The following is a 25,991-nucleotide window of genomic DNA, read 5'->3' on the forward strand; positions in this document are numbered from 1 at the left end:
TACTCTACTCTAATCAAACACCACAGGAAAAAAAACAAGCTGTGGTCCCACCCACACTGATATGAAGAAAGGCTGAATGTGGAGCCTAGATTTCCAAACTCATGAGCCTATAACAAGGTCCTTGCCTTGCCAGGGTGACGTCAAAGAAGTAGGGAGCTGGAACTTTCATCCCCACTGGCCAATAACAAGTGCCCTGGCCACAGTATCAGTGGAGACCATGTGGCGAGCCAGGATATCCAGGGCCACCAAGAAATAAAGAGTTTTCTTCCCCTCCCCTCTTCTGGGGTGCTGTCAGAGAAGGCTGAGTGGAGTCAGGATTTTCACCACTCTTTAGTCGTGATGTGGCCACCTTCATTGTGGTGTCAGTAGATACCACTCAGAGAGCTGGAACTCCCGTTTCCACACAGCAGATATAAGTGTCCCCCGCCCCACTTTGATGTCATGAGAGGCTGAGCGGGGAACCTGGACCTCTAATTCCACCTGGCAGCACTCCGCACTTGTTCTGCTAGAGTGGTGACAGAGAAATCCAGTTTAAAAAGAACTTTTAAGACCCAAGACTCAGAACGTAACACCAAGAACCAAGAACACCTCAAACCTAACTAAAGAAGATACTAAATGCCAATGTCTAGAGGACAGAGATGTTAAAAGTATCCGACAACGATTTTAAAATATCCACGATCAAAATGCTTTAATGAGCAATTTCAAACATCGTTGGAATGAATGAAAAATTAAGAGGCCTCAGAAACAAAACAGAAAGCCTCAGCAAAGAAACAGCATGTCTAAAGAACTAAATGGAAGTTTCAGAACTTAAAAATCTAACAAAAAGCTCAAGGGATGACATCAAGGAAGGGGACAGAGGAAAGAATCAGTGAAGTAGAAGACAGAACAATCGAAATGATCCAATCTGAATAATGGAAAATAGACTGGGGAAAAAAATTAACTGAGCCTCAGGGACCTGTGGAATTATAATAAGAGACCTAACTTTCATGTCTTTGGAATCCCAGAAGGAGAGAAAGAGGTTGTGACTGAAAGTACTCAAACATTCTTAAAATTATAAAACTGTAGACATTGATACCAGATTTGTGGTCGCCAGGAGTTAAGGAAGTGGGTAGAGACGGGAGGGGATCGGTATGGCTATAAAAGGGCAACGTGAGGGATGATTCTGATCATGGAAATGTTCTGTGTCTTGACTGCATCAATGTCAATATCCTGCTTGTGATATTGTTCTATAATTCTATAAGATGTTATCACTGGGGAAACTAGGGAAAGGGGACAATGAGATCTCCATATTATGTCTTACAATTGCATGAGAACCTACAATTATCTTTAAACAAGTCGTTTTAAAAAATAACAAGAAAAATTCTATGTGGGTAACCTCTCATCTGTAAGTTCCTGTTTGCATTTTGTCTTTTAAGTATATACTGACAAATTGTCCTTCAGATAAGATGTATTAATTTATATTCCCACAAGCAGAGTTTGGCTGTACACCCTCATCACCAGGGGGATATCCTTTATTTTTTAATAATATTTGTAAAGCTTGTTGGTAGACTTCCCTTAATTATAAGGAAATCACCGGACACAAACATTAACAGCACTGATTAAGAATACTGTTATGGTTTTAATCTCACAAATAAAAATAACAAATTATAGAAGTGAAAAATACATAACATTAAATTACTATTTGCTTTAGATATATCATGCAGCCACTTGCTTTCACCTTCACTAAATAATGAATGAATAAATAAATATTAAAGCTATTTGCAGGTCAATTTCTTTTAGTCAACATTTTAGATAGAAAAAAAAAAGTAAATAATCATCTAAATAATGAGCTCAAACCAGAAATGTAAGAGAGATAAAGATAATAATCTTACATTTACCTTTAAAAACTCAATTACATAAGGATATGAAAGGGAAGACATGGCTTAACAAACCTTTACCTAACAATCTCTAGAAGTATTACCAGAACAAAATCTGAACATAAACCAAAAGCTACCAAAAAACAATGCAAAAGTCAGGCTGCTTTACTACTACAAAGTGTCTGGGCAGCGGTCACACTATCGTATACGTTGATTAGAATACATTTGTCTCCCCGGGCTCTCCGTTGAGTGTCACATGTTTAACAGGATCACTAATGTGCTAAGTTGTTCCAGACAGAAATGCAGAACATTAATCATCAGAGTGGATGAGCTTTCATATAAGGGCAGAACTTCAAAAATAACTCCGTGTACATTCATATAATTTATATTTATTTATCTTGTATTTCCCATAACATTATACATTATATTTCAGGGAAGCTACCTTTTTCAAAAAAACATAGAACAGGCTCATGGTTTGCACACAGTGATAGTAGCAAATGTTTCGTTCACTGATTCATTCCTTTTTCTGCTATTGGGACAAATCAAAACAATATGGACTCCAGAAGGAAACTTGATGAATCATTTGAAAAATTCTACCTCGATCTGGTTCAAAAATCTATCTTAATGATATTACTTAGTTTCAGATGAAACTACTCATTAGCAATTATTGATCAACGTGATAAAGGAAAAAATTTTCATCAACTAATTCAGCAGCTTCAGATGTGGGAAAAAAAATATTCATTAAAAAAGTGGAGGAGTCTTCTATGCATGGATTATTAGCTTTCAAGCCACATACAAAGAAACTTCAAAGTATAACTTCGCCATGTGATTGCCTTAAGGAACATAAAACTGAGAAAAACAGCCCAGGCCTTTCTACCTGAGTGCAAATGCTGCAAGATACTTGAATAAAATCTAACAATAATGATATTTTTCTTCTGCTGGTGTCTGAAAAAATAAAGTAACACACTACCACACACTACCCCGCTTGTTTGAGTTCAGATATTTTTAGTAGTTATATGACAATTTCAATGAAACCTAGACTGTTAGTGTTAATATTAGTTTAATACCAAGTCTCCCTGTCTTTAAAAAAAAAGTATCCAATGGAAAATAGTACGATGATACCATCTAAGTTGCCAAAATAGAAAAGCTGAAACTCAAACACTGTTTCTGTTAACCAAGGCAAATATTTGCTCTGCTGAAAGAAAACAGGTCTTCAAGCTGAAATGTCCCTTCTGTCTTCTGGAATTTTTTTTTTTTAATTTTTATTAAATTGGCAAATATTTATTGCCAATATTTATTTATTGCCAAATATTTAGCAACACGTGGAATAGCCACGGGGTCTACCTTGAGCAATTTACAGCAAAGCGAGGCATTTGTTTTAGGTCTATGCCTCCCAAATGACTACTTAATGTGTGTACTTCCAGTGGACCATAAAAACTGCTTATGTTACATGTGAGCAACATGGAGAGCAAGATTGCTAGACAAATTTCAATAAATGCGTTTACTGGTCATACAAGTAGCAAAAATTGACTTCAAATAAATTGTAGATAATCTTAGCATCCATAACTGCATTCTTGGAAATATTTTATCAGTATCCTCAGTAGTCTAACCATCAACCTTAGCTACTGTAACTGCTGTTATAGTTGAACTAGCATTTCAGGAATTTCCTACAAGTTAGAGAAAGACATTTTAATTGGCTATCTCTAAATACTCCTGAAAAACACTAAAACAGTAAGGGTCAGCATTCTTCTAAGGGACACACTAAGTGCTTAACATGCAACATCTCCTTTAACGCCGCAACTGTACAATGTGGGTATTACCGCTAAGTCTATTTACAACCAGGAAAACTGAGGCAGAGAGAAGTTAACTAATTTACCAGAGATTACCCAGCTAGTAAATGTTGGATCTGAGATGTGAACCAAGGGGGTCTGATATGAACCTCAGGGACTGCAGTCTTAACTACCATGTTTTAACCCTTTCACTTATATACAGTTTGGTCTTCATGAACTCAAAATAGTCATGTGACTTCACCAAAAATGGCTCAAATACCACAACAGCTAATAAGTGGCAGGTTTTAACCTACTATTTAAACATTTCTCTGATCGCTCACAAATTGCTTTCGTGCTTAACTGTGAAGTCTCTCTTGAGTAGAAGTAGAGGATTGAGAAAGAATGAGTGATAAGGAGCCTTAACCTCAAGGACATCCTTTTACTCCCTTCCCCTCCTGAGGATCTTATCACTTTCTTTGGATTAGCACTTCCTTCCATTTTGCTTCACATTATTCATAACACAGCCCTATCTTCCCACCCCCAACACCTGGAGGGTCTAAACAAATCTCACTTCCGTGGGGGAGGTTTCCTCCTAGGTCTTTAAAAAAAAATAAACAGGTGTTATTTTTCTCAAAGGCTGATTCCTAATGGGCCAATAAACTGTTTATTTGAATTGCACCCAAACGACCAACCCATATGCCTTTATGTTGGGGTTGCGAAGGCCTGCTAAAACAAACCAGGCAATGGGAACAGCCAAAGAGTGCCTGGGATTTTCAGACCCAGGGACATGAACACATTTGAGTGACTAACAATTGCACTTTTCTAAGAGGTAAAGGACAGTGAGCCGCTCCGAGGTCTAAACGATCACAGTGATCAGAATGCACGCCACACATCTATGCATCTTTTAAGCGTAAGTGCCTTTCCCCATTTCTACGTGGTTTATTTGGTTCAATTTGCAATTAAGGAAAGAAAGCAACAAAGATATGTTACTTTGTGTAGGCTTAGCACACAAAAATATGTGCAATTTTTAACAGATAATGGCATTCATTGTGAGTTCTTGGCAGCTGTTTTGTTCTTTTTATTTAGTTATTTATTTATTTTTTATACAGCTCACCATCACTATTTACTAAGCTGCATTGTTCCACTCTGATTTTTCCTCAAAGTAATGAATGAGCCCAGTTCTTTTAAAAAAAGAATATCCTCTTCAGAATATCAATGTCTGCAAATCTGTAGAGTCAGATTGGCGGCTTGTTGACTGGTAGCACCAAATGCATACAGTCCGCACTCATTTGCCCGTCACTGAGGCTGTTCAGTTGTTTCCCAAATAATATCAAATATCACTCAAATTTTCATAGTGCTCTTAGTCCTATGGTTTCAAAATTGAATGACTTATCTTTTCAAAACTGTTATTGTGACATAGGATTAACAGGAAAAATCTAATCATGTCAGATCACAACTTTTCTAAAAACTAAACTTGATACAGGCTAGTTACAAAGGACGTGCTAATTAGACGATACCTGTATGCTCCCTTCCCTCTCTCTTCAAACTGTAATTCTTTTTCATGTTTTCCTGGACATTTTTCATGTCGATGTATGAAAGTCAATACACTCTGTGAATAAAGGCCCTGTGCATTTGTTGAATGCATTTGTTGAAAGTCCCTGTGCATTTGTTGAATTCCAAAAAGTAGGTTATAACATTACAAACAACCTTATGTGGGCAAAAGATGAAACATCTTAAAAGAAACATGTTTGGAAAACAAACAGAACATTCAGTTATTTAAAATCTAGTTTAATTTAGCCAGGTGATTCAGAGACAAAGCATTCAATCTATAAATGTAAAAATTACCAACTCATGTTCAAGGCACATGTCCTCACCCTGTCACTTGTGGATGTGGTTATGCTGGGGGTATAAATCTGGGAAACAGTGTTAAAAAAACAAAGTGTGTATGTCTAAAAAGATGGACTGTGGTCAGATCATGTCCATGTTTCAAACAGAGAAGAGAGAGAACGGTAGATGATTTGCTTATCCAACAAAAAACATGTAGTACAAAACATGTGGCTAACATGAACTCTAAAGATTATTTTTGCATCATTCCTTTTATACGTCATGATGTATTATCATTGGGTAAACAGAAAACATATTCTAATGTCAAAGTGTCCTCTGTCCTAATTCCAAACATCTACAAGTGGGCAAGGTTATGAGATAATTTCAGTGATATATTATCTCCTTTATAAATCTAAAAATTATGAGTTTAGAAACTATTCCTCGGAGTGGAAAACGAAATTTCTGCCAAATTAGAAAGACAGGTACCAATTTGTTTTTAAACCTGCCTAGAGAGTGATACATCATGATCCTTTCAGTGTTGCATTCTCGTGTCTCACAGTCCTTATAAACTGGAAATATCCAAACTATATATTTCCATTCTGCTGCAATAATGGCACCGTCCTTCAGATTAATGAAGGAGGTTAGAAAAAATGGATCACCCCTTAGGACTTTTCCTCTCTATGCAATTTATAAGCAGGTACTCTAGTGTGGTAGGATGACATCTGGGTTAAATTCTGGTTGCAACTGTGCCACGTACTGACTGTGGGACCACAGGAAAGTCACTTCGCACACTGCACGTGTTCCTCCCAGCTCTACACTGTATGTTTGTTTGGCCTTGCTGGAGGCATTTCTTTTCTTTTTTTTTCTTTTCTTTTTCTTTTTCTTTCTCTTATGACATAAGTGCATTTTATTCGTTTTCTTTATTAATGGAGGTATTTCATTGGACAGACTTGTAGGCATTTGAAAGGAATGCACATATAAATACAAAATAAATACACATGAACAATCAGAAGATGTTAATGGCACTAATATAAGCTGTATGACCTACTGGTAACAAGACACTTTTACTTCACACATTCTCTCACTCTCTCTCTCTCTCAAAAAGAAGGCTGGAAGGATAGAGACCATATTGTTTATACATTCTTTCTTTCATGAGTTTTTCTATATTCTTTCAAAAAATCTTTAAATGTTCTTAAAGAAGTGATTTTATTAGGGTAAAAAAATGTTATTTTCCTAAAGGATATATGTTTTGCATTCTAGAAGACATATACTGACCTGGTTACTACTTTTTTTTCTTTTCTTTTTTTTAACTTTAGAAAACATTTGTAAGGCCTTGAATAGACTTGGGCTCCAGTTAATGACCTTGGTACATATCAGAGCTAACTAACCGATACGAGCTCAACCTGTAACCTTGCCCTTATCACGTCACTGAACTAACCAACCATAGTTCACTTCTCAAGGAAATCTTACTCCCAAGAATACAAAATATTTGTCTTGCTATTTAGAGAAGTTTTCAGTGCCAATTCTGAATTGCTGGAATAAATTTCGGTGAAAAAAATTCAGTATATTTCAAATACTTGAGAAAACTTAGCAAATAAACTCACTTATTTTCTTATAATAATGAAGCATACAAATTCCTCCAAACTTTGAAAACAGTCATGAAAATACATTCCTCAGGCATGAATGCCCTCCCTCGCAAAAATGTCTTAGGCAGCCCTTCTGCTTTCATTGTTTTTCATCAGCTTTTGTGATTGTAGAGCACAGCACTGAAATGAGGAGTGAAGCATTATGCTTTAGCACTGTATAAATTACACTTTTACGGCAACCTTAGAAAATTAATTTTGGACGCTACCACGCAATGTGCTTGATTTGTGTTTCTTGCTTTTGGCTTGTATGAGTAAAAGCTTAATCATATACCTTCTCCAGCTCTGTTCTAGCTAAAATACACTGCACCACCATTCTAACCCCATCACCGAAAGCTTGCAATAATAGTCTGATGACTTAATGTAAATATTCAGAGATTTCAATCAAAGTTAATCAAATCATGTATCATGAACTTCTATTTTTTTCAGCAGCCCCACTGGTTGCCCAGTTTTCTAAGGGAGCTATAGGTAAGGGTTGGTGCCTTTGAAACTCTCTGGAACTATATAACTCTGTACAAGTCGCAGGTAGGTCAGAAACGATCACTTTTCCCTTTTCAGTCATCTTCAGAAAAATCTGTATCAACACAACTGTTTCTTTTTAGAAAGAATACAGCCTCTCTGTGTCATAGCTGCATATAAATGAACAGTTAATACTGACTTAACATGATAACTCAAAATATTTACTCACAGACAGATCAGATTTGGCCAACGCATAAAATCAACATTAGCAATATGCATGTATGTAGACAAGAAGCATTTTGTTTGGAAAGCAGGGCTGATCTTCCCAGGGGCTGATTTGGGAAGGATCAGTCTGGGAAACAATGCGGCAAATGGCTGTTGACAACGTGCAGACTAGCCTGGCCCTGGAACTCAGATGTCAAAGTAACCCCCATTCTTTTCAATCACCTCCTTTCATTTCTGAAGCATAACAAATGAATGGAAACACAATGAACAGAAGTCTTTGTTCAGGTAGAGACTCCGGGAACAACTGGAGAAAATGTATTGCCTGGACAACAAACCACTTGCCCCTACCTGCTGTGACCTCAGAATGGCAGCATCAATCTCTTCCACCTTCTGAGTGATGGTGTCACTCACTAATCGGTAGCGCTCGTTGTCCTCGGCCACCATCTTTTCAAGTCCTTCCCTTGCCCTCCATGGTACCAGTTCCAGTAAAGCACTGCTCACTTCATTAAGGGAATCCAATAAGGCTTTGCTATTTTTAGCTTCCTTTTTCAGCTCCTGAAAACAGAATTAAGAAAAGATACACATCTGTGGATAATGCTTACATGTTTGAACAGTTTTTTCCTTTAACTGTATTTCGGGGGCTAAAGTCCTTTGCAGGCTAATAATGCGACACATTGGCCCCCTTAGTTTCAGTTAAGTTCTATAAACCTTTGTTATTTAAAGGTATTTTGCTGAAACATTCCTAAGAACAATTCATTTGTCAACATGGCAAGATTTGATCTTTGAAATTTAATATAAATGTTTAAAAATTGGGAAACAAAACTAAGCAAGTTAACATGTATGACTCTTTGCTGCCTGGTAATCTCTAAGTCATCAAGTACCCGAAAAGTAAAATAAAGAATAAAGTGCAAGCCAGAACCAAGTGACCCTCAAAATGAGGACACATTAGCTTTTTAAATCATCCCGGTTGAATCATTAAAAGCCCAGCAAGCCTGACTTACCGACTCCCTTTCATTCACATATGATCATACTTCAGGGATGATAAAAAGAGGCTGCTATCTCTGAAAAGAATGATTAGCATGGTAGAACACTAGATTTGCAGTATAGTTAAAAGAGCCACCTCATGGTATGCATCTGTCTTATAAAAATATTGTTATTCTAACTAAACGATGTGTATCTCTGAAAACAATGATCCTTTTCCTTTATTTTTTTCTGTTTTCATCATTCTATCTCTTGTGTAATATAAGCTGTACTCCCAACCATAAGACACTGAAAACAAATTATCAGACAGTGTTTTCATCTCTGAGCTCCTACAAGTTTAAACAGTTGGTCTGCTGCCAATTTCTGTCAGGTCCCTGCCCACCAAGACATCCTTCAGCATATTAGTAATGACCGAGAAAAACATCATTTCATCCCTGTGTGCATACGACTCCCTAAAAGATAACCAACAGATACAAGTATATAAATCAGAGCGTACTTTTTGTCGCACGTGTGCTTGGCTCGCTGCTTCTCCCTTCAGAACCTGGGTTTCATATGAAAGTAATTCCACCTCCACGTTGTCCAGCCAGGTGCAGAGCTCCTCGTGTGTGGAGTGCAGCCGCCGCGCAAGCTGCAAGGCCTGTTCCAGGGTCTTGGCTACATCCGTGCTCAATTTAGTAATGTCTTTGTACCTTGCTTTAATGGCCTCCAATTTATCTTGAATTATTAAAACTTCATCACCTAAAATTTCAAAGGCATGTTATATCTCAGGAAAGGGTTTCTTCAGATATTATTGTACACTGATGAGATGTTTCTGGGGGTTAAAAAAATAAGAGGAGACATTTTTCTAAAGAAGTTCTGACTCAAGAGAAACTCTTTTCTAGGTGTTAATCTTTCCCAGGATTTCTGGCAACTCTAAACAGGTCTGAAAATGCAAATATGAAAACTGGAAAGGAGTATAGTATCTTCAGTTATGCGGAAAGCATCGCCTTTGTATCTATCTGTATGGTGCTTTCAGCTCTCAAGCAGACGGGTAAAAACTGTCTGGGTTCAAATACTGACTTTAGTAGTCTAAAAATACTGACTTTGCGCGTTGTTAACTTGCACAAGATACTTAACCTCTCTGTGCGCTGATTACTTATCATTACATGAGGATAAGAATAGAACCTACTTCATAAGGCTGTGATAAAAACTCAATGAGTTTATATTTGCAAAGTGTTTAGAACAGTGCCTGGCATATGTGTGTATGCATGTGTGTGCGTGTGTGTGTGCGCATTAAAAAAGTACACTCATTTGCACTATTCTTCTACCTCATTTTCAGACACACAGAGAAATTGTGTCCTGGGTTTCACACTTCTAGTTCAAGGCCCTAAATACTATATTGAATTCCTCCAACCCATAACAAATGGTATTTGCCCCTATCACATACACATGCTGAACTGGATATAGTTCAGTGAAACTTTCCTATGGCCAAAGGAAATACTAAAACAAGTTACTTTGTATCTGTTTTCTTAGGAAGTTCAAGCATGAAGACATGAAGCCTTGGTATAGCCACAGTATGTGTCACTGAATGCAATGTAGCTTAAAATTAAAAAAAAAAAAAAATCTATAACCTATGTGCTCATCTAGAATGAATGCCTTCCACAAGTGGAAAACTAATATAACAGCGCTGTGAGCCTCTCTGACCAGATCCTGTGCCACACAGCACTTTGTGTTATGAGTAATACACCCGACTTCTATTAAGAACTCAATTGAGATCATACGGAAAAAAGTCAGATCATATCCCCACCCTATCCCTCCACGATCGGTCCTCAAAGCATTCTCCAGAATGAAGGTTTGGAGGGTCCTCAAAATTATGAAGTTTTTGTTTTTCCCCTATCCCTAAAATATTTTAAAAGCAATGCAAAATGTTCACTCCATGATTATTTAATTTGAAAGATATCTCACCTGTTGTTTGTTTAAGTAGTTCTAAGCCATTTAGCAATGCCTGATCTACATTTTGTTTTCTGAGTAGTATGTCTTCTTGCAGAACCTAAAAGGCAGGTACCATTTTTGTGTGGGGGGGAAGAAATTAAATAAGCGTTAGCATTAGTCAACATCAGAGGACTTTAACTGGGTTTTGTAGAGCTCTATGTGAGTCAACATCTCACATTTTCAAATATCCATTACTGTTCCCTGTTTACCCTCCTCTTTCCCCCATTGTGGCCCATGTCCCAGGTTCTTCTACCATAACCACAGCACTCTCCTTTTCAGAAAACACATGGGAGCCTATGAAAGTGAGCGATGTGGAGATACTGGAGTACTGGTTAATTATGGGTCTTTGCATACAACCATAAAAAGCAAATGAAAAGTGAGAAATCCAGCTGTTGGATAAATCCAATCTTTTTTTTTTTTAAATAATTTCCTTAAAAGTAATCTGTATGCACAGGTCAAGTCTTTTTTGAGTATAGCAATTCATAACGAACCTAAATCATGACGAACATAAAAATAATACGGAAATAAGGAAGATTCAGAAAATAATGACAACTGAAACGAAAGTAAAATAAAATAAATCAAAATACCCGAAGTTCAGACTGCTGCTCCCACAGCCCCTCAGTGCTGTAATCCTGGACTGAGAGTGTGCTCAGTTTGCCATGTACTTCATTCAGCCAATTCATCAGCTCAACTTCATCTTCCCCAAAAATCTTAGCATTACATAAGGCCTGCTGGAGGAGCTCAGACCTGCTGTGACTTTTCTCTTGAATCTCAATGTACCACACTTGAGAGGAGTCTAATTTACTCTGCACCATATCTTTATCCTCCCTGGAGCTCAAAATCTTTAAGGACTGGCCAATGCTAACAGCCTGGTGTAAATGTTTATTGTGATTGATGATGTCATCTTCTAAGGCCTAAATGAAGTTTAAAAAAAGAGAGAAACAAACAGAATGGACAAATAAAAATGAAAACATAAATAGAATAAAAGGATGCTATTTGAAATGGATTTAATGTGCAATTATGCGTAACATAACAATAATACGTAACTCAAATTTATGTCATGAAACCACGAAAGAAGTGGAAAACTGAATCTTACTAATGTGTGATGGGTATCTTACTTTGTGCTGTGCAATTTGTTCCTCAAGTTTAGACGCTTGGGTTCCTATGGGCTCACAATTCGCCAGCCTCTTTTCTATGGTTGTAAGCCACTCATTCAGTGGTTCTAAGGTTTCGTGAAATTGCTGTGCTACCACCGAGATACCTTCCAACTGACGGTTCCTACAAATGTGCCAAGATAAAGGTCATTTAGGCATGAAGAATGTATGAAATAGTCAACAGAAATCTTCACTCATGCTCCTGCATTCTAGTCTAAACATTTTTCTGTAGAAAACATCTAAGCTTAAAATTAAAATCTCTCACATTTAAAGAACAGGTTAATATAGTTCTCCTATTAAATAAAACTAAAATTGAACAACAGACCTACCTCAAGTGGCTGAATCTTATGAAAGTCTTAAGTAATCTGGTTATAATACTTAGAATAATAATAGTTATAATAATAATAACAACAGTAATAACACAACAGCAGCAGTAATAATGACAATAAGGTAACATTTATTGAACGCATTTTTTTTTTTTTAAATGAGAGGTATATCCCATGGCAGCCAGTGCACAATGTCCTTGGGCATTACCGAAAAAGAATAACCTACTGACACATGTGAAGGTCAATGTGAAACTTTTAGTCTTCTTAGGAGTACTTTACTTTATGGTCCTTGAACTACAATTAATCCTACTCCATAATTCAAGATTAGTCAAATCCTTCTTTTCACCATTTTAGCTCAAGAGGAGGTAGACATTTATGGAAATATTCATTCTGTTCAGTGGTTCATCTATTTTCAACCCAACGAGTTTATGTGGCTACACTTCAATGTAGCCCCTACTCAAAAATGGTCAGTGGGGTGCCAATAGAGAGAATGCAGAAAAGTAATGACGAAACGTTGAGCACCAAAGCCCAGTGGGGCCATAATCTAGGCTTCCTGGCCTTCAGATACGTGACAGCACCTGCCTCGTTTCCTAGCTGACTCCTACTCCTCCTTTAAAACATAGCTTATCTGTCACTTCTCTACCCTTAGACGAGGTTCTTCCTATTAAATGCTCCTATAGAACCCTGTGCTTTTGCTTTGAAACATCACATTTGTCATTACTTTCCAATTCTATAAAATCTACTAAGCGTACCCTATGGTACAGATGATAGGTTCAGCTCATCCCTGTAACCCAAAGCCTAGTTCTGTGCCTGATACATAGTAGATGGGCAATGACTATGTAATAAACATATGAATAAATTGTCCCCGAGAGAAATGCTTTTCTTAAAACAAAGAGTTGGGATATATCCAGTGACTATAAGACACTGACTACCATTAGAGGAATGAGGAGAAAGGCAGGCACCACAGCCCCTGCTGTCTACGTTCACATAAATGACAAACATAGAAAAATAACAAGAAAAGTATGTATTACCAAAATATAAAATATTACTATTAAAACTATTGCTAAGCTTTCAAAAGATTGGAAGTAGTGTTTAAGTTACCTTGTTTCAGCTTTATTAAGCAAGGCCTCCCATCTACTATCCAAGAGACTCAGTTGTTTCAAAATCTTTACTTTATCTGCAGGTTCTGCTGTGGCAGCAATTTTTTCTCCTTCACGTTTGATTACCTCCACAGTAGATTTGCGGTCATCCAACAATCTTTGGAGAAGCTTGAGGCAAAACAATAAATACCACCCCCCAAACGGTTAAAGGAATAATTGTATCAACATAAAGGAAACTATATTGTAAGTCCTTTTGATATGAGACCAAAATACATATTTTGTATGGATTCTGAAGGAAAAGGATCTGAGAAGTAGGATTTTAAAAATAACTCATTTTGCTTAATGAGTTATTGCTATTGTGTCAGACATTATGGTAGGGGCTTCCAAAATAGATAAAACAAATATTGATAAGGCCACCAAATCATTATTAATTTTTAATATAAAATAATGGGGTAGAAGGTGCTGCTTAGGGTAATTTCACTACACTGAACGTGTCAAATCCCCCTTATTGTAATGAAATAGCAGTGTTCTAAACATTCAACAATGATCTCTCCCACTATTCAAAACCTTGTTTGATGTTAAACAATCCAGTACAGACAGGAAAGTTGAGACACAGACCAAGTTCACAAGCCACTGAAGCTAAAACTCGAGGCTCTTTCTTGGCTCTTTTTACTGGTGGGACTAGCTCCTAAAACCTTCCTGAGGATGAAAACTGAAAGAGAGCCTTTAAATATAATTTCTAAGAGGAACGGAGGGTGGAACACGTCAGAAATCCACAATGCTGGTGAAATAAGACTAATATTTCAGGATTTAGCAAGAGGGAAAAAAATCAATTTAATTCTCAGCAAACATTTCGAGAAGCCTAGAATTGAATATTTGATACAAGTGGCCAGAACTCGGGATTACCTTGCTCTTTTCTAAACAAAACAAGTATTTCATGAGCAAGCGCTATGCACAGGCACTGTTAACCGGAATGAGAAAGGCACAGGTAGATAAACACTAACTACTTCACTGTCTCCTTCATTTGATGCTGACTCATAGTTAAGGATTAAAGAAATGGACAGCTACCCAGAAGTAACAAGCTACAAGAGTATTAGCTCACTTGCATTTTGAGATTAAGACCACCGAAGCAGGAAGTAAGGAACATATTTAAAAAGGAGAAGAAACACAAACTCTCTAGACACAGGTTAGAATGATTAAAAAAAACTCTAAGTCCAACAGGTGGTTGAGGCATTTAAGAAAACTAATTAAGTGGATTATTTTTGATAAACTTTAATAGCAAAGTCTCTGGCAATTAAGAAAGCAAAATCAGCAAATAGGTTTCCTCAGAAAAGCATAGTCAATAACTCTGGGAGAATTACAAAGGTTTAAATTAAATTGTGAATGGCAGCAGTTATATTATTATACATAACACCTTATATTTTGATTATTATTATATTCTACATATTATATATTATTTTATTACATATTATATATATTATTCAAAAAACACACAAATGCAATGTGTTTCCTGTGATGTTTCTTTAATTCTTAACTCTAACTCTATTTCTAATAGGTTAATTGCCCAATCTACTAAAGTCTTTAAAGAATTTTGAGAGAGATATTAGTAAATCCCAAATTAAATTGAGCCTCTTAGTCCATTTCTTTCTTTTTAGTTTCGCACAGGAGACACCTTACCAATGTGCTGTGTTGCAGGCCCCTTCCATATGTCCTTCCAAGTCACGGCTGAAAAATTAATACTGAAAACATCACTAATGCTTCCTAACTGACTGCACCCTCAGGAGCACAAAAACTGTATGTGCGGTCCCAAGTAGTTATCATCCCTCTTGGAAAGACGAGTGCATCTTCCCAATTTGGCCCTGTATTAGTAGTGCCAAAAGACACAACAGCACATTCCTTAGCATATACAAATCAAAAAAATATTTGCCTCTTTAGTATAGGTAGAACCAAAAGAAACTGCCCATATTGAATCTATAAAAAAGGCAGTTTTGTATGGATCAACCTAATATGTAAGGGAACAATGATATTTCTGTCGAAAGTCACCTTTTCAGTGAGTGAGGTCTTCCTTGACTACAGTATTTAAAATTGCACGCGTACACACACACACGCACGCATCCTCCACTCTAGCACTTCCTGTCCCCTATCCTTGCTATCACTTCCTAATTTTTACCTCCCATCCCTGCTTTAGTCATTACTTGTTAACTTATCACAGTTTAGTTATTTACTTTGTTTACTGTTTCTCTCTCCCTATAATTCCCTTCCCACTAAACCTTAAAACTCAGTGAGGAACTTTTATGTTTTTTATTCAGTGATGTATCTCCAGCACCTGGAGCGATGCCAGATTCATGGCAGATGTTCCATAAGTATCTGCTGAATGACCAACAGAATAATGTCGATAACCAGTTACTAGGATATCCTATCCATATAAATAGAGTCACAAGGTAAATGTTTACTCTCATTTTAGTAAGAGGAACATGAAACACAATACAAAAGCATCACTGAATTACCTTTTGCTCTTGTATCTGGGCCTTTACCACTTTGAACTCAGCTGATGGTGGTTTCTGATTGGCCACAAGCTCTTCGGTGTCCACCATCCAGCTGAGCAGGGACTCCAAGGCGTCCTGGAACCTCCCACAATGCAGCAGAGCCTCCTGCAGCTGGGCTGCTCGCTGGGCCACCTGCAAGGTTCCAGTGGTTCCAACTTACTTACTTGCTTAATAAAATAACAAATTTGCCCACCGGCCACCACTTTTCATGTTTAATCTTTCTATTTAGTCACAAATCTTCTTTTCCTTTTCATTCAAGATTTACCCAAAGCATTGATAGTGGCAGGAGGGGGGCAGAAAGGAGTCATACGTCAGCAGTAAGCCAAGAAGATAAGGTTACCACCCCAAATAGTCAGTGTAAATGACAAAATCTTTGAGATTTGGGACATATCCAATGCATTTATGATTAGCAATGAATGATTCTAGTATTTTAGAAACAATTCATTAGTCATTTTTATCATTATCCCTGAAATTAATTTGTATTTCCTACTGATAAATATGAGGGATAAAGATAAAAATTTTTTAAAAAGACTAAGATTAAAAAAAAGTAATATAATAGAAGCAGAATTATGTTTTGCTAGGCAAAATGATTATAAAGTATCCCATTAAATTCTGCAGCTCCAAGCTCTGAGTCCTTTTTTTAACAGACCAAGGGCTTTGTCTTCTACTAAATGGAGTCCCTGCAGCCTACAAAGATATATCCTATTGCCCTTCTCATAGATCTTTTCCTTTTGGACTAAAAAAGTAGTTGGCAAGATATTTTAAGCACTAGGGAATATATTTTCACCTGACACTGCAGTCCAACAATATTTGAAGAACACTACAATATAAATCAGACTTTAAACAATGATAAATGTATGTTTGAGACTTGGCAATGATTCAGATTTCAAGGCAGCAAAAATCGGTACAAGAACAATAACCCCCACCACCTAATAAGCACTGCCTCCAGGAACGATTTTCTGATCATTTGTGTCATGTGAAGATCTGCCATTGTGTGTCACCATTATCTCTTTAAGACATCAGAGCACTGTTTTCCAATGTTCTCCCTCACGGATATTTTTTAAAAGGTGGGATCTACATCTGATAAGTAAAATAATATTTGGAATCAATGCTCTTTAATGAGGGTAGCAAATCCTAAGTCCAGGGCTGATTTTCACTTGCACAGTGCGGCCTATTATACAGTGTGAAATTAGTTGCTGACGTTTGAAAATTAGAAGATTTCATATAAAAAGTGAGATTTCCAGGTTCTTTTGAACATAAGTGTTCTCTTTGGCAACAGTAAGACTCCTATAAGGCACTGATGTACGGGACGTAAGCAGCGACTGTACTTTCAGAGGTGTGTGTGCTCTCTCAACACAGGACGATGGCATGGGCCACTGGCCATGACACCTGCACTATTGTGTTTCCGTCCAAGTAGAGATAATGGCAAGGAGAGGCCCTATTTCACCCAGCTGGTTTCTTTCATTTATGCTCACTACTGAGCTCTGTGGGCATCTGAGTTTGGGCCGTCCAAGTTTACAGCAACATAAAAATGTAGGCATGTTTAGGGAAGTCTGGCTACCAAAAATATGATCAGTGGTCACAACAAATGCTAGTGAATAATAAACAATAGAAATGACAACGAATGGGCAGGAGAAAATTACCTTCTTATTGAGAGTCTTCCACCTTGTGTTGACATCATCCAGGTCATGCTCCAAACCCTGGGTGCTGGTGTTTTTAGCAGCACTCTGAATCAGGCCTTGACCTAACCAGTTTACGTCTTGCTGTTTTACCTGCAAGGGCTCGATCTCCTCTTTTTGAAATACCTGCAGTTGGAGGAGCAATAATAATACGAATTATATTACCTAATAACCATCAAATATAAACATTTATTCAATTATTAAGTATCAATTATTAGAAATAAAGATAATTTTTGTTACCTATTCATATATCGTAATTGCCTTATTAATAATTGTAAGAAATTAGACTAAATACAAATGCGTAACATTTATTACCAAAACCATTCAAGAATATTAAAGAAAAATATCTAAGTACATTTCACCTGCTTACCTATAAAGCCAAGAAAACAGTATATTTGTCCTCTCTTTATTGCTTCATTATCATAGCACTAGAAATTTCCTATCATTCCAGTTTAACTCTAGGAAAAAAATGTATGAAAAATGCTAAGGAACAAAATAGTAAGATGGGCCCAAGATGAGCCCAGCTACCTAGTGCAAGAATTCTTACATACTCTTCTAAGGATGGCTGCTGTTAGTTAGCAATGAAGTTTGAGACTCAAACTGGAAATAAGAATCACTGACAAGATGATGAGGTGAGCCAAGATACCAATCTATGGCTTGCCAGAGGGGCCAAAATGCATGTATGGAAAAGAAAAACGATATAGGCAGGCACTGCAATCGCCTGGATCCCTACACATCTAGCCCCCTCAATGTCTATCAAGAATCTGATTTGCTTGCAAGAGGCATGGAGACGTCACTCCCTGGATGATCACAGCACGGCAACTCTGGTTCTCTGGTTACTCTCTGGTCACTGCCTGCACTGTTAGCAGCTTTCTAGTTCTCTCACCCCGACTCTCCATCCCATCCAACATATAGTCCCCACTTGCCTGTAAAGATCTAATGTGCTAGAGTAAAATGCAAGTTCCATGAAAGCAGAAATTTTCCTTACAGTAAGTAGTGCCATGCCGTGGACCTGCCATAGAACCTAACATTGTCATATACACAATAATTATTTGCCAAATGAATATCAGTATAGAAAAATTATATTTATATCATGGGGTGAGTGACATCTACCCCTCAACAGACAATACTGGGGGCAGATCAACTCTTTCACAGATAATACAAATGTTTTTTATACAAGGCTTGAAGGATGCCATGAAGAAAATAAATTAACTAAGGAAGGAAAGTTTCAGCTAGATACTAAGATAAGACAAGGTGTGAGCCTCTGAGTCATTATACTATAGGGTACTATATAAATATATCAATAGTCCAAGTGAATGAACAGTTAAAACAGAATATATAAAAACATAATAAAGGCAAATATCAAAAGAGTACTTTAAAACATTACAGACACAGTACGGAAAATAATTTTGAAAGATGTAGAGGCTGTAAGAGACAAACTCTCAGACACTGGCCCAAGGCTTAGTGAGCAGCATACTTCTGGGTTATTGTAAGAATGAGTAAATTAAGGAATAGCAAACAAATAAATGATCATTTCCTCTAAAAGTCACCTCCTAGATAAAAGTCCAAAATTTTTCTATAGAAAATCCATACAGACTATTTCCACACTGGCTAGTTGTTTCTGTGTTACACTGCTAAATATAAAAAGTCAACTACACCTAACCAAAGAAATTATGAGAATTCCCCCAAGTCACTAAGAAAAAAAACATAAGTTATCACAATTTTTTAAAAGGCAGTAATTTACCTACTAAGGCAATAGAAAGTTGCAACAAGGTGATGAAAATAGAATTTGGTGTTGTATTATGATTCTATTTATTTTCGACATCACTTTCTAAGTTACAACTTTTAGGAACTAATAGTTGGGGATATGTTTTACTACTTACGAAAAATGGTGGAGGGGGAGCTGCTACATTCTTAACTGCAAGAACTTATCCGGTATATAAGGATTTGGGGAAAAGTTCTGTTCTCGCTCTCACATAATTTGCAGGACAAAAAAAACAAACATAATATTCTAATAATCTACCTTACCTTTACTCTCTGATCTTGATTTTAAAGAAATTAATTTTAGGGTTATATATCAGAGTAGGTCTAGGTGAGTCTGTGGTAATTTTCTGAAGTGCTACAAAAAATATACTAAGTGTTAAAAAAGATAACTACTGATGGATCTACATACTCCTGGGAGTTTAATTACTTCCTACAAATAAACTGAAAGATCATTTACATAAAAAAAATACTTTGCCAACCTTTTAAACCACCATGCCATTTAATGCACGCTCAAGGAAAGGGCGTCGCTGACTAGAGCAATTATTTCACAGACTGAAAAGAGGAACTTTTCTGATATTGTCCAAATTCCTTATCTCTCAGTGTAACATAATATTTATCAAGAGAGACTTTCCCCCTAGCCTAATCCATCAGCACACAAACACAGAAAAGCTCAAAATAAAATAAAATTACCTCTAAGGCAAAGTTTACCAGAAGAGCTTTGTAAAAGTACCAAAATAGCTGAACTTCAATCTAAGTGGGAAGAAAAAAATTACAGGCTTGACAAGCAACCTCTACTTATTACAAGGCTGCACCCTTTACTTTCTTACCTCATTTACCACTCACAAAAATAATCACACAAAGTTAGGAACTATAATGACTGTAAAATAAAACACAATAACTTCTGCACTTCCATATGCAGAGCTACTTGAGAGAAAATTTTCAGCACATTTGAAAACATCCTGAATTTGAGTAGAGTACTTCACAGACCACAACAATATAATGTTGTGTTTGTACCTTCATGACTAAGCTTCTCAAGCTTAATAAATCCAGTATAACTGCCCTTAAATGGCAGTGTCTTAAACCACAATGTGTGTAAAAGCCGAATGTGAACATAAATTCACAGTGGAGGCATTCTAAATGAAAGGAAACAACCAGCATCTGCACAATCAATAACAGGACTCTATAAACAGCTGGGAATAATCATTCTCCTCAAAAACGGTCCCTAATTAATTGGTTATAATGATCAATGCATCAATACCTGGTATCTTGCAGGGTACTAGTCAAACCCCCAAAGTAAAAGACTGGATTTGACCCTTATGAAAGACACTAGTGACCACTTTGAACAGAAACAGAAACTTTTGGCACTGCAGAGTTTCCCATTTCCATTAGTTACCTGAACTGACTGAAAGCCATTACAGACTGTGTCCAATATTCCTGCCTGGGCCCTTGTTTTTCTGGGAGCTGCTTTCTTTATTACCGGTATGAATTTCGGGGAGCACTTAATATGTATCATCTCCATCTCCTGGGCAGAAAAGGGAGCCTCCACTTCCTCTTTAGATGCTCTGTTGGATTCTTCCAAGTCATGTCGTGTCAACAGTGTCACGTTTTCTACTAAACTTGTGCTATCACAATCTACATCATGTCCCCGCAGATCTGAATGAGAGAGATCTAAATCCTCAGGAAAATCTTCCATAAATTCCCTACTTTGAGCTATGACGTGGAATTCTCCTGGTCCACATGTTTTCCCTTCTTCTCCAGGATTAGAAACATCCTCATTTTCTCTATCTCTTGGCATAATTAATGAGTCATACTTAACAGTGCTCTCTTGCAAATCATTCTGCAGACAGCAAACTTCACCATGGATTTCCCTTTGACCATGTATACGTTTTGTTTCTTCTAGGGCAGAGACATCAGGTAAAATCATTTTGGAGTTTTCATCCGGGTGGGCACTTCTACAAGAAAGCAATGGGATTTTCTGTTCGCTAGTGGAATTGACAGAAAAAAATGGTCTATATTGTTCTGCTATATGAATATCTTCAGCAGACGGCAAGCTTCTAATCCGTGACTGGTCTCCAGTTAAAATGCCCCGTTTTTCTTCCCTCTCTGCTGGAGGGCTACATAAACCAGAGTCCTCCTCCTCCGATGTAAGAGAATTAGTCCCCCACCTGCACTTGCTGGCCTTGGTAACAGCATCTGACATATCAGTAGGTTCAACAAAAGAGCTTTCACTTTTGTTTGCATAATCCATAAAATTGGCTGGGACAAACATTCGCCATGACCGTCTATGCTCTTTCTTTTCTGCGTGAGATTTGGCTTTGGGTAATCCTGTGGTTCGAATGATATCACTATTTAGTTTGAGCGCATCAAAGATCATCTTTTCATCTAGTTTGTTCGCTTCACGACCTTTCAGCTCAAACACACTGGAAGATGCAAGGGCACCGTTGGAGCATAAAGAACTAACATCCAGTGTTCTGTGACTATAGGGTAAGGTCCGGTCTGTGAAATGCCTGGAAGACAGGCTACCTTTTGAACCCGAGTCTATCTGTTCATTTAGTCTAACAGTATCATAGATCGACCGCTGTGGAACGTAACAGTCTTCGATATTTAGGTCCTCCTCCTCTTCACCCTTCCCTACACATGGGGGATTCTGGCGCAAACAGTCTGGTCTGCTGAGTGGCTTCCCCATTTTGTAGAAAGTTAAAGCAAATACTGCAGCTCTTGACACAAAGAACAAGAAATAAGATAAAGCATCTTTCAAAAAAGCATACTACTGAACAGAACTATAAAGTGTCTTTAGCATAGACACATGCTCAAATACATGTACGTCGTAAATACATGAGGTCTTTAAGGTCATCATCAGTGCATCAGTCTAAATGCAACTATCCGTTTATCTGGTAGTCTTTAGAATGATTCTAAAAAATAAAGTGCATCAAGAACACAGAACAGAAATCTCATTCCCCAGCCCCCAAAGTTCCCTTTCACATACTCCAAAACACAGAAAAGAAAAAAACAAACACACACACTTAACAGTGGCTCAAACACTAAGAACATTCCATTGTCAGTCCATTTCCCTTTTTAGTCTAATTTTGCATCTGAGATTTCCAGGTTAAAATTTCCAAATGAGCAAGCATTTTAACAGGCTGAATGTTAATTTAGGCAGAGCTCTGGTTAACTGTAATCCACTTAAAGATGGCTTGCAAAACTTCATCTCCTTTATAAATAAACCATGCTTTAGAAACTTAAAAGACAAACACCGGGACCATGTATTGTTCAGATCAAGGCACAGAACAAATCTTCAGAGAAAAATAAGTCTAAGGCTGTAAGAAAGTTAAAATTTTCTTTGACTTTTTTTGGGGAGTAGCTATAAATAATCTTGATTCAAAAGGCAGTTTTTCTTCCCATATTAAGCTTCTCTGAAGCTAGTCAGAACTACCCAAAGGAAAAAAAAATTCAACTTTTGAACAGCCAGGCCAGTACAATCCAGCAACTGTTTAAAGTAAACAGAAAGCATGGTATTCTATAAACTCTCCTTTAAAAAAAAAAAAAAAAAAAAGGAAAAAAAATAGCGATTTCCCAAAGAGTCTTATCTGATCTTCCTTAAGGCTTATTCCACCTGAGGCAATTGCAGCAAAGAAGAGCTCCGAGTTTCCTTTAAGGCACAGGCAGCGTCATTCACATTCAGCTGAAAACCAAGACTATTTAATCCTTTGAAATTGACCAACTGTGGCCGCAGTTTGGTTTTCATTTTAGCTACAGCTGGAGAGAGGCAGAGGTGGCGGTGGAGGAAGCAGAAAAGGAACTCCGGCAGGGACCTCCTGCGCTGTCCCCAGCTCCTCCAAGCAGTACAGTCCCAGGCAGGGCGCTTCCAGCAATGCCCTCTCTCTTTAGGCAACATCTGCTCCGTCCCTTCGCCCGCGGAGCGCTCCGGACGCGCAGCTATCACTTCGCTGCTACGCCCTCCGGTGACTTAACTTCGCAGTCATCTTTTCTTTTGACTCCTTGCCTCTGCTCAGAGCCGGCGAGCTGTTTCAGGGGGAGGTACCTTGAGGCCGAGAGGCTGCAGTGCAACAGCTTGGTGGTGACATCAGCGCAAATCAGACCCACTGGGGAGAGGGGCAGCTTGGGTTCAGAGATCACGGAAAGCTCACCACCGAGTTCAAAATAGGAAGGGACAGGAAAGGCTTGCAGAGGCAGAACGTGACACCAGGAGCTCCGCGAAGAAATCATTCTGTGAACGTCCGGCGATCGTGCTCATTTGAATATTAAATGGGGAGAAAAGTAGCTACCCAGGTTCCTGTCCCTCAGTGAAAACCGCTCTCCTGCGTTGCAACTGCAGACTGTTTAAGTAGTTAGTATCTGCCCTGCGAAGTGAGACTCACTTTGAAGTCGAGTGTTCTGTCACTTTTTTAAAGCCCAAGTTCAAGTCTATCTGTTCTCCAGAGTAAATTATTCCTATGGCAGGCAGCCCTGAGCACTGCTGACATGAATATTAGTAGTTACTAATAACCAGGCAGTCCTCCTGAGGTTAATGCAAGGCCCCGGCAATGATCAAGGGCGGTAAGTGACTCCAGATATTTCATAAACAAAATCACATGCACAGATTTTTATCTACTGAACAAACACTCTTTAAAAACACTGTTCGAAACTCAATTCAGCAAGCCAAGCCTTAGCCTTTTGGGGGAAAATTAATAGTTTTATTTAAATAGAAGAAAATCTACCCAGCCTTTATTTTACAAAATAAGCAACACCGCCAAAGCAGCAGAGTTATGAGTGAGGGCATATTGTCTTTTCTGAATCGCACAAAATCATCATCTGAACATAAATAAAACCGTGCTGGAAGAAGGCAGTTCTAGCAAAAACAACCTTATGCTTTCTCTGACACTTTTACAGAAAAGATATGGGAGAGGACTTTTGTACCTTGAAGAGGAAACATTATTTCAAAAGTATTTTTATAAACCTAAAAATTGAATCTTAAAAAAACAAAAACAACCTATCCATAACCAGAACTCTATAAGTAATAAGTACCATATTCATTCAACAATTATTAGGTACAACTCAGTATGTGGTCATGAAGTTGGGGGGATATATATATATATATACACACACACACACACACACACACTATATATATATACAGTATATATATTATATGTATATTATATATAATACATTATATATATATATAAAAACAACTATAAAGAAAAACTATATAAAATACCCATCAACATCACAGTATCAATGCCCATTTTTCACAGACAAGAAGTAAAATATTTCAACAAGCACTTGATTCTGTGGTGGTTAAGCACACAGGCTGTTCTGAGGGGCTGATAATAAGAAAAAGAAAAACATGCACACATGTTACAATGTTTAAACAGTGGATTGGGCACCAGGCCAAGAATTAGTAGAGACTAAGGGTTTTACTCCCAACTGCCACTATCCGGACATGTAAACCTGGAAGCTACTTGTTCATGGCAATATTAAAAATAAAGTTTCCATAAAATGTGAAAGAGTGCCTTTCTCTAAACATTCTGAGATCCTCACAGAACTTTTCATAAGAATAGTCCTAATTCAGTCCTTAGAGTCGAACTCTGAATCATTAGCACAATATTATTCTAACCTTACATAAAGCTAAGAAGAGCAACATGTAACCTCACATTTGAGGTGGATAGTACATTTTTGAAAATGTCATCTAGTTGATTATGTTTAAGTATATGCGCCGTTTATTTAAGAACTGATTTCCGATTTTATTAAACTGATTTTGATTAATTCTATAAATGATGATCCTAATACAAAGATAATTCATTCCTACACTCAACCATTCATCAAATACTGCTCTCTATCTGTCAAACCATGCTTTAGAAATGGTAAATACTGGCATATTGGTAAGCACTGGCAAAACACTGGGACATAGAGATGAAGTGCCACTGTCCTGATACCACTTATAATGCAATGGAGAATACAGATGAGAAAAAGGGCATGATACAGTTTAGAGTGCTACAGAAAAATATACACCTACTCTATTTAATGGATACTGAGAATTTTAGCCACTATGTTCTTCATCTCTTCACTTCTAAGTTTGCATCTAAGTTTGTGGTTTGTGTATTCCTAAAAATTATTCTAAATGCTTGAAATATAGCATAAAAACATTAAATGGAAGATGAATTACAGTTTAGAGCATTTCAGAACCCCAAAACACCTTAAAAATCTTTTCCAGTTCTTTAATTCTTTCTTCCTCCTCTTCTCTCCTTCCTTTCATCATTCTGGAAACAATTATAAGGCGTTCTTTTGTGTTTGTTTGTTTGTTTTGCAAGAATTGCAAAATTGTTCTTAGTTTTTAAAGAGTGATAATAAAATACAGTGGGTAAATTTCTTCTAATCCCCTTTCTTTAAGTAGAATTTGGTACTTATATTGGATTAAGCAACTGGACGATGAACTAGCATGTCCAAAGGTGTGTTGTGGATTCATATTTTCCTGTGTCCCTTTGCTCACTCATTCAGCAAATTTTTACTGAGCACTGCCTATGACTTAGGCACTGAAGAAACAAAGATGACTAAGAACCTCTCTCTAGGAGCATATAGCCGGGGTCACTGATTTCCACCGAAGTGTATTACTTCAGGTGTATGCAAGACAATCATAGGAGTTGGGGAATAAAATTTTAGTACTTCTATTTAAAGTTCTATTTTGTGTATGCTT

General features: G+C 37.4%; 1 protein-coding gene across 21 annotated transcripts in view; it reads right to left on the reverse strand.

Annotated features, from left to right (window-relative positions):
* DST (dystonin) overlaps positions 1–25,991 on the reverse strand; it is a 429,322-nt gene that overhangs the window by 58,491 nt on the left and 344,840 nt on the right. For 19 of the 21 annotated variants that reach the window (XM_033103131.1, XM_033103108.1, XM_033103110.1 and 16 more), the window contains 8 exons: positions 17,498–17,659; positions 15,816–15,986; positions 13,310–13,476; positions 11,847–12,006; positions 11,316–11,642; positions 10,702–10,786; positions 9,254–9,495; positions 8,125–8,331 (listed from right to left, as the gene is read on the reverse strand). In XM_033103131.1, coding sequence (XP_032959022.1) covers positions 8,125–8,331; positions 9,254–9,495; positions 10,702–10,786; positions 11,316–11,642; positions 11,847–12,006; positions 13,310–13,476; positions 15,816–15,986; positions 17,498–17,659 — 1,521 coding nt within the window. The remainder of the gene's footprint in view (positions 1–8,124; positions 8,332–9,253; positions 9,496–10,701; positions 10,787–11,315; positions 11,643–11,846; positions 12,007–13,309; positions 13,477–15,815; positions 15,987–17,497; positions 17,660–25,991) is intronic. The other 2 variants (XM_033103128.1, XM_033103121.1) reach the window with 1 other exon arrangement.

The sequence above is a fragment of the Rhinolophus ferrumequinum genome, chromosome 3 (assembly GCF_004115265.2).
Source record: "Rhinolophus ferrumequinum isolate MPI-CBG mRhiFer1 chromosome 3, mRhiFer1_v1.p, whole genome shotgun sequence".
Classification (NCBI taxonomy): domain Eukaryota; kingdom Metazoa; phylum Chordata; class Mammalia; order Chiroptera; family Rhinolophidae; genus Rhinolophus; species Rhinolophus ferrumequinum.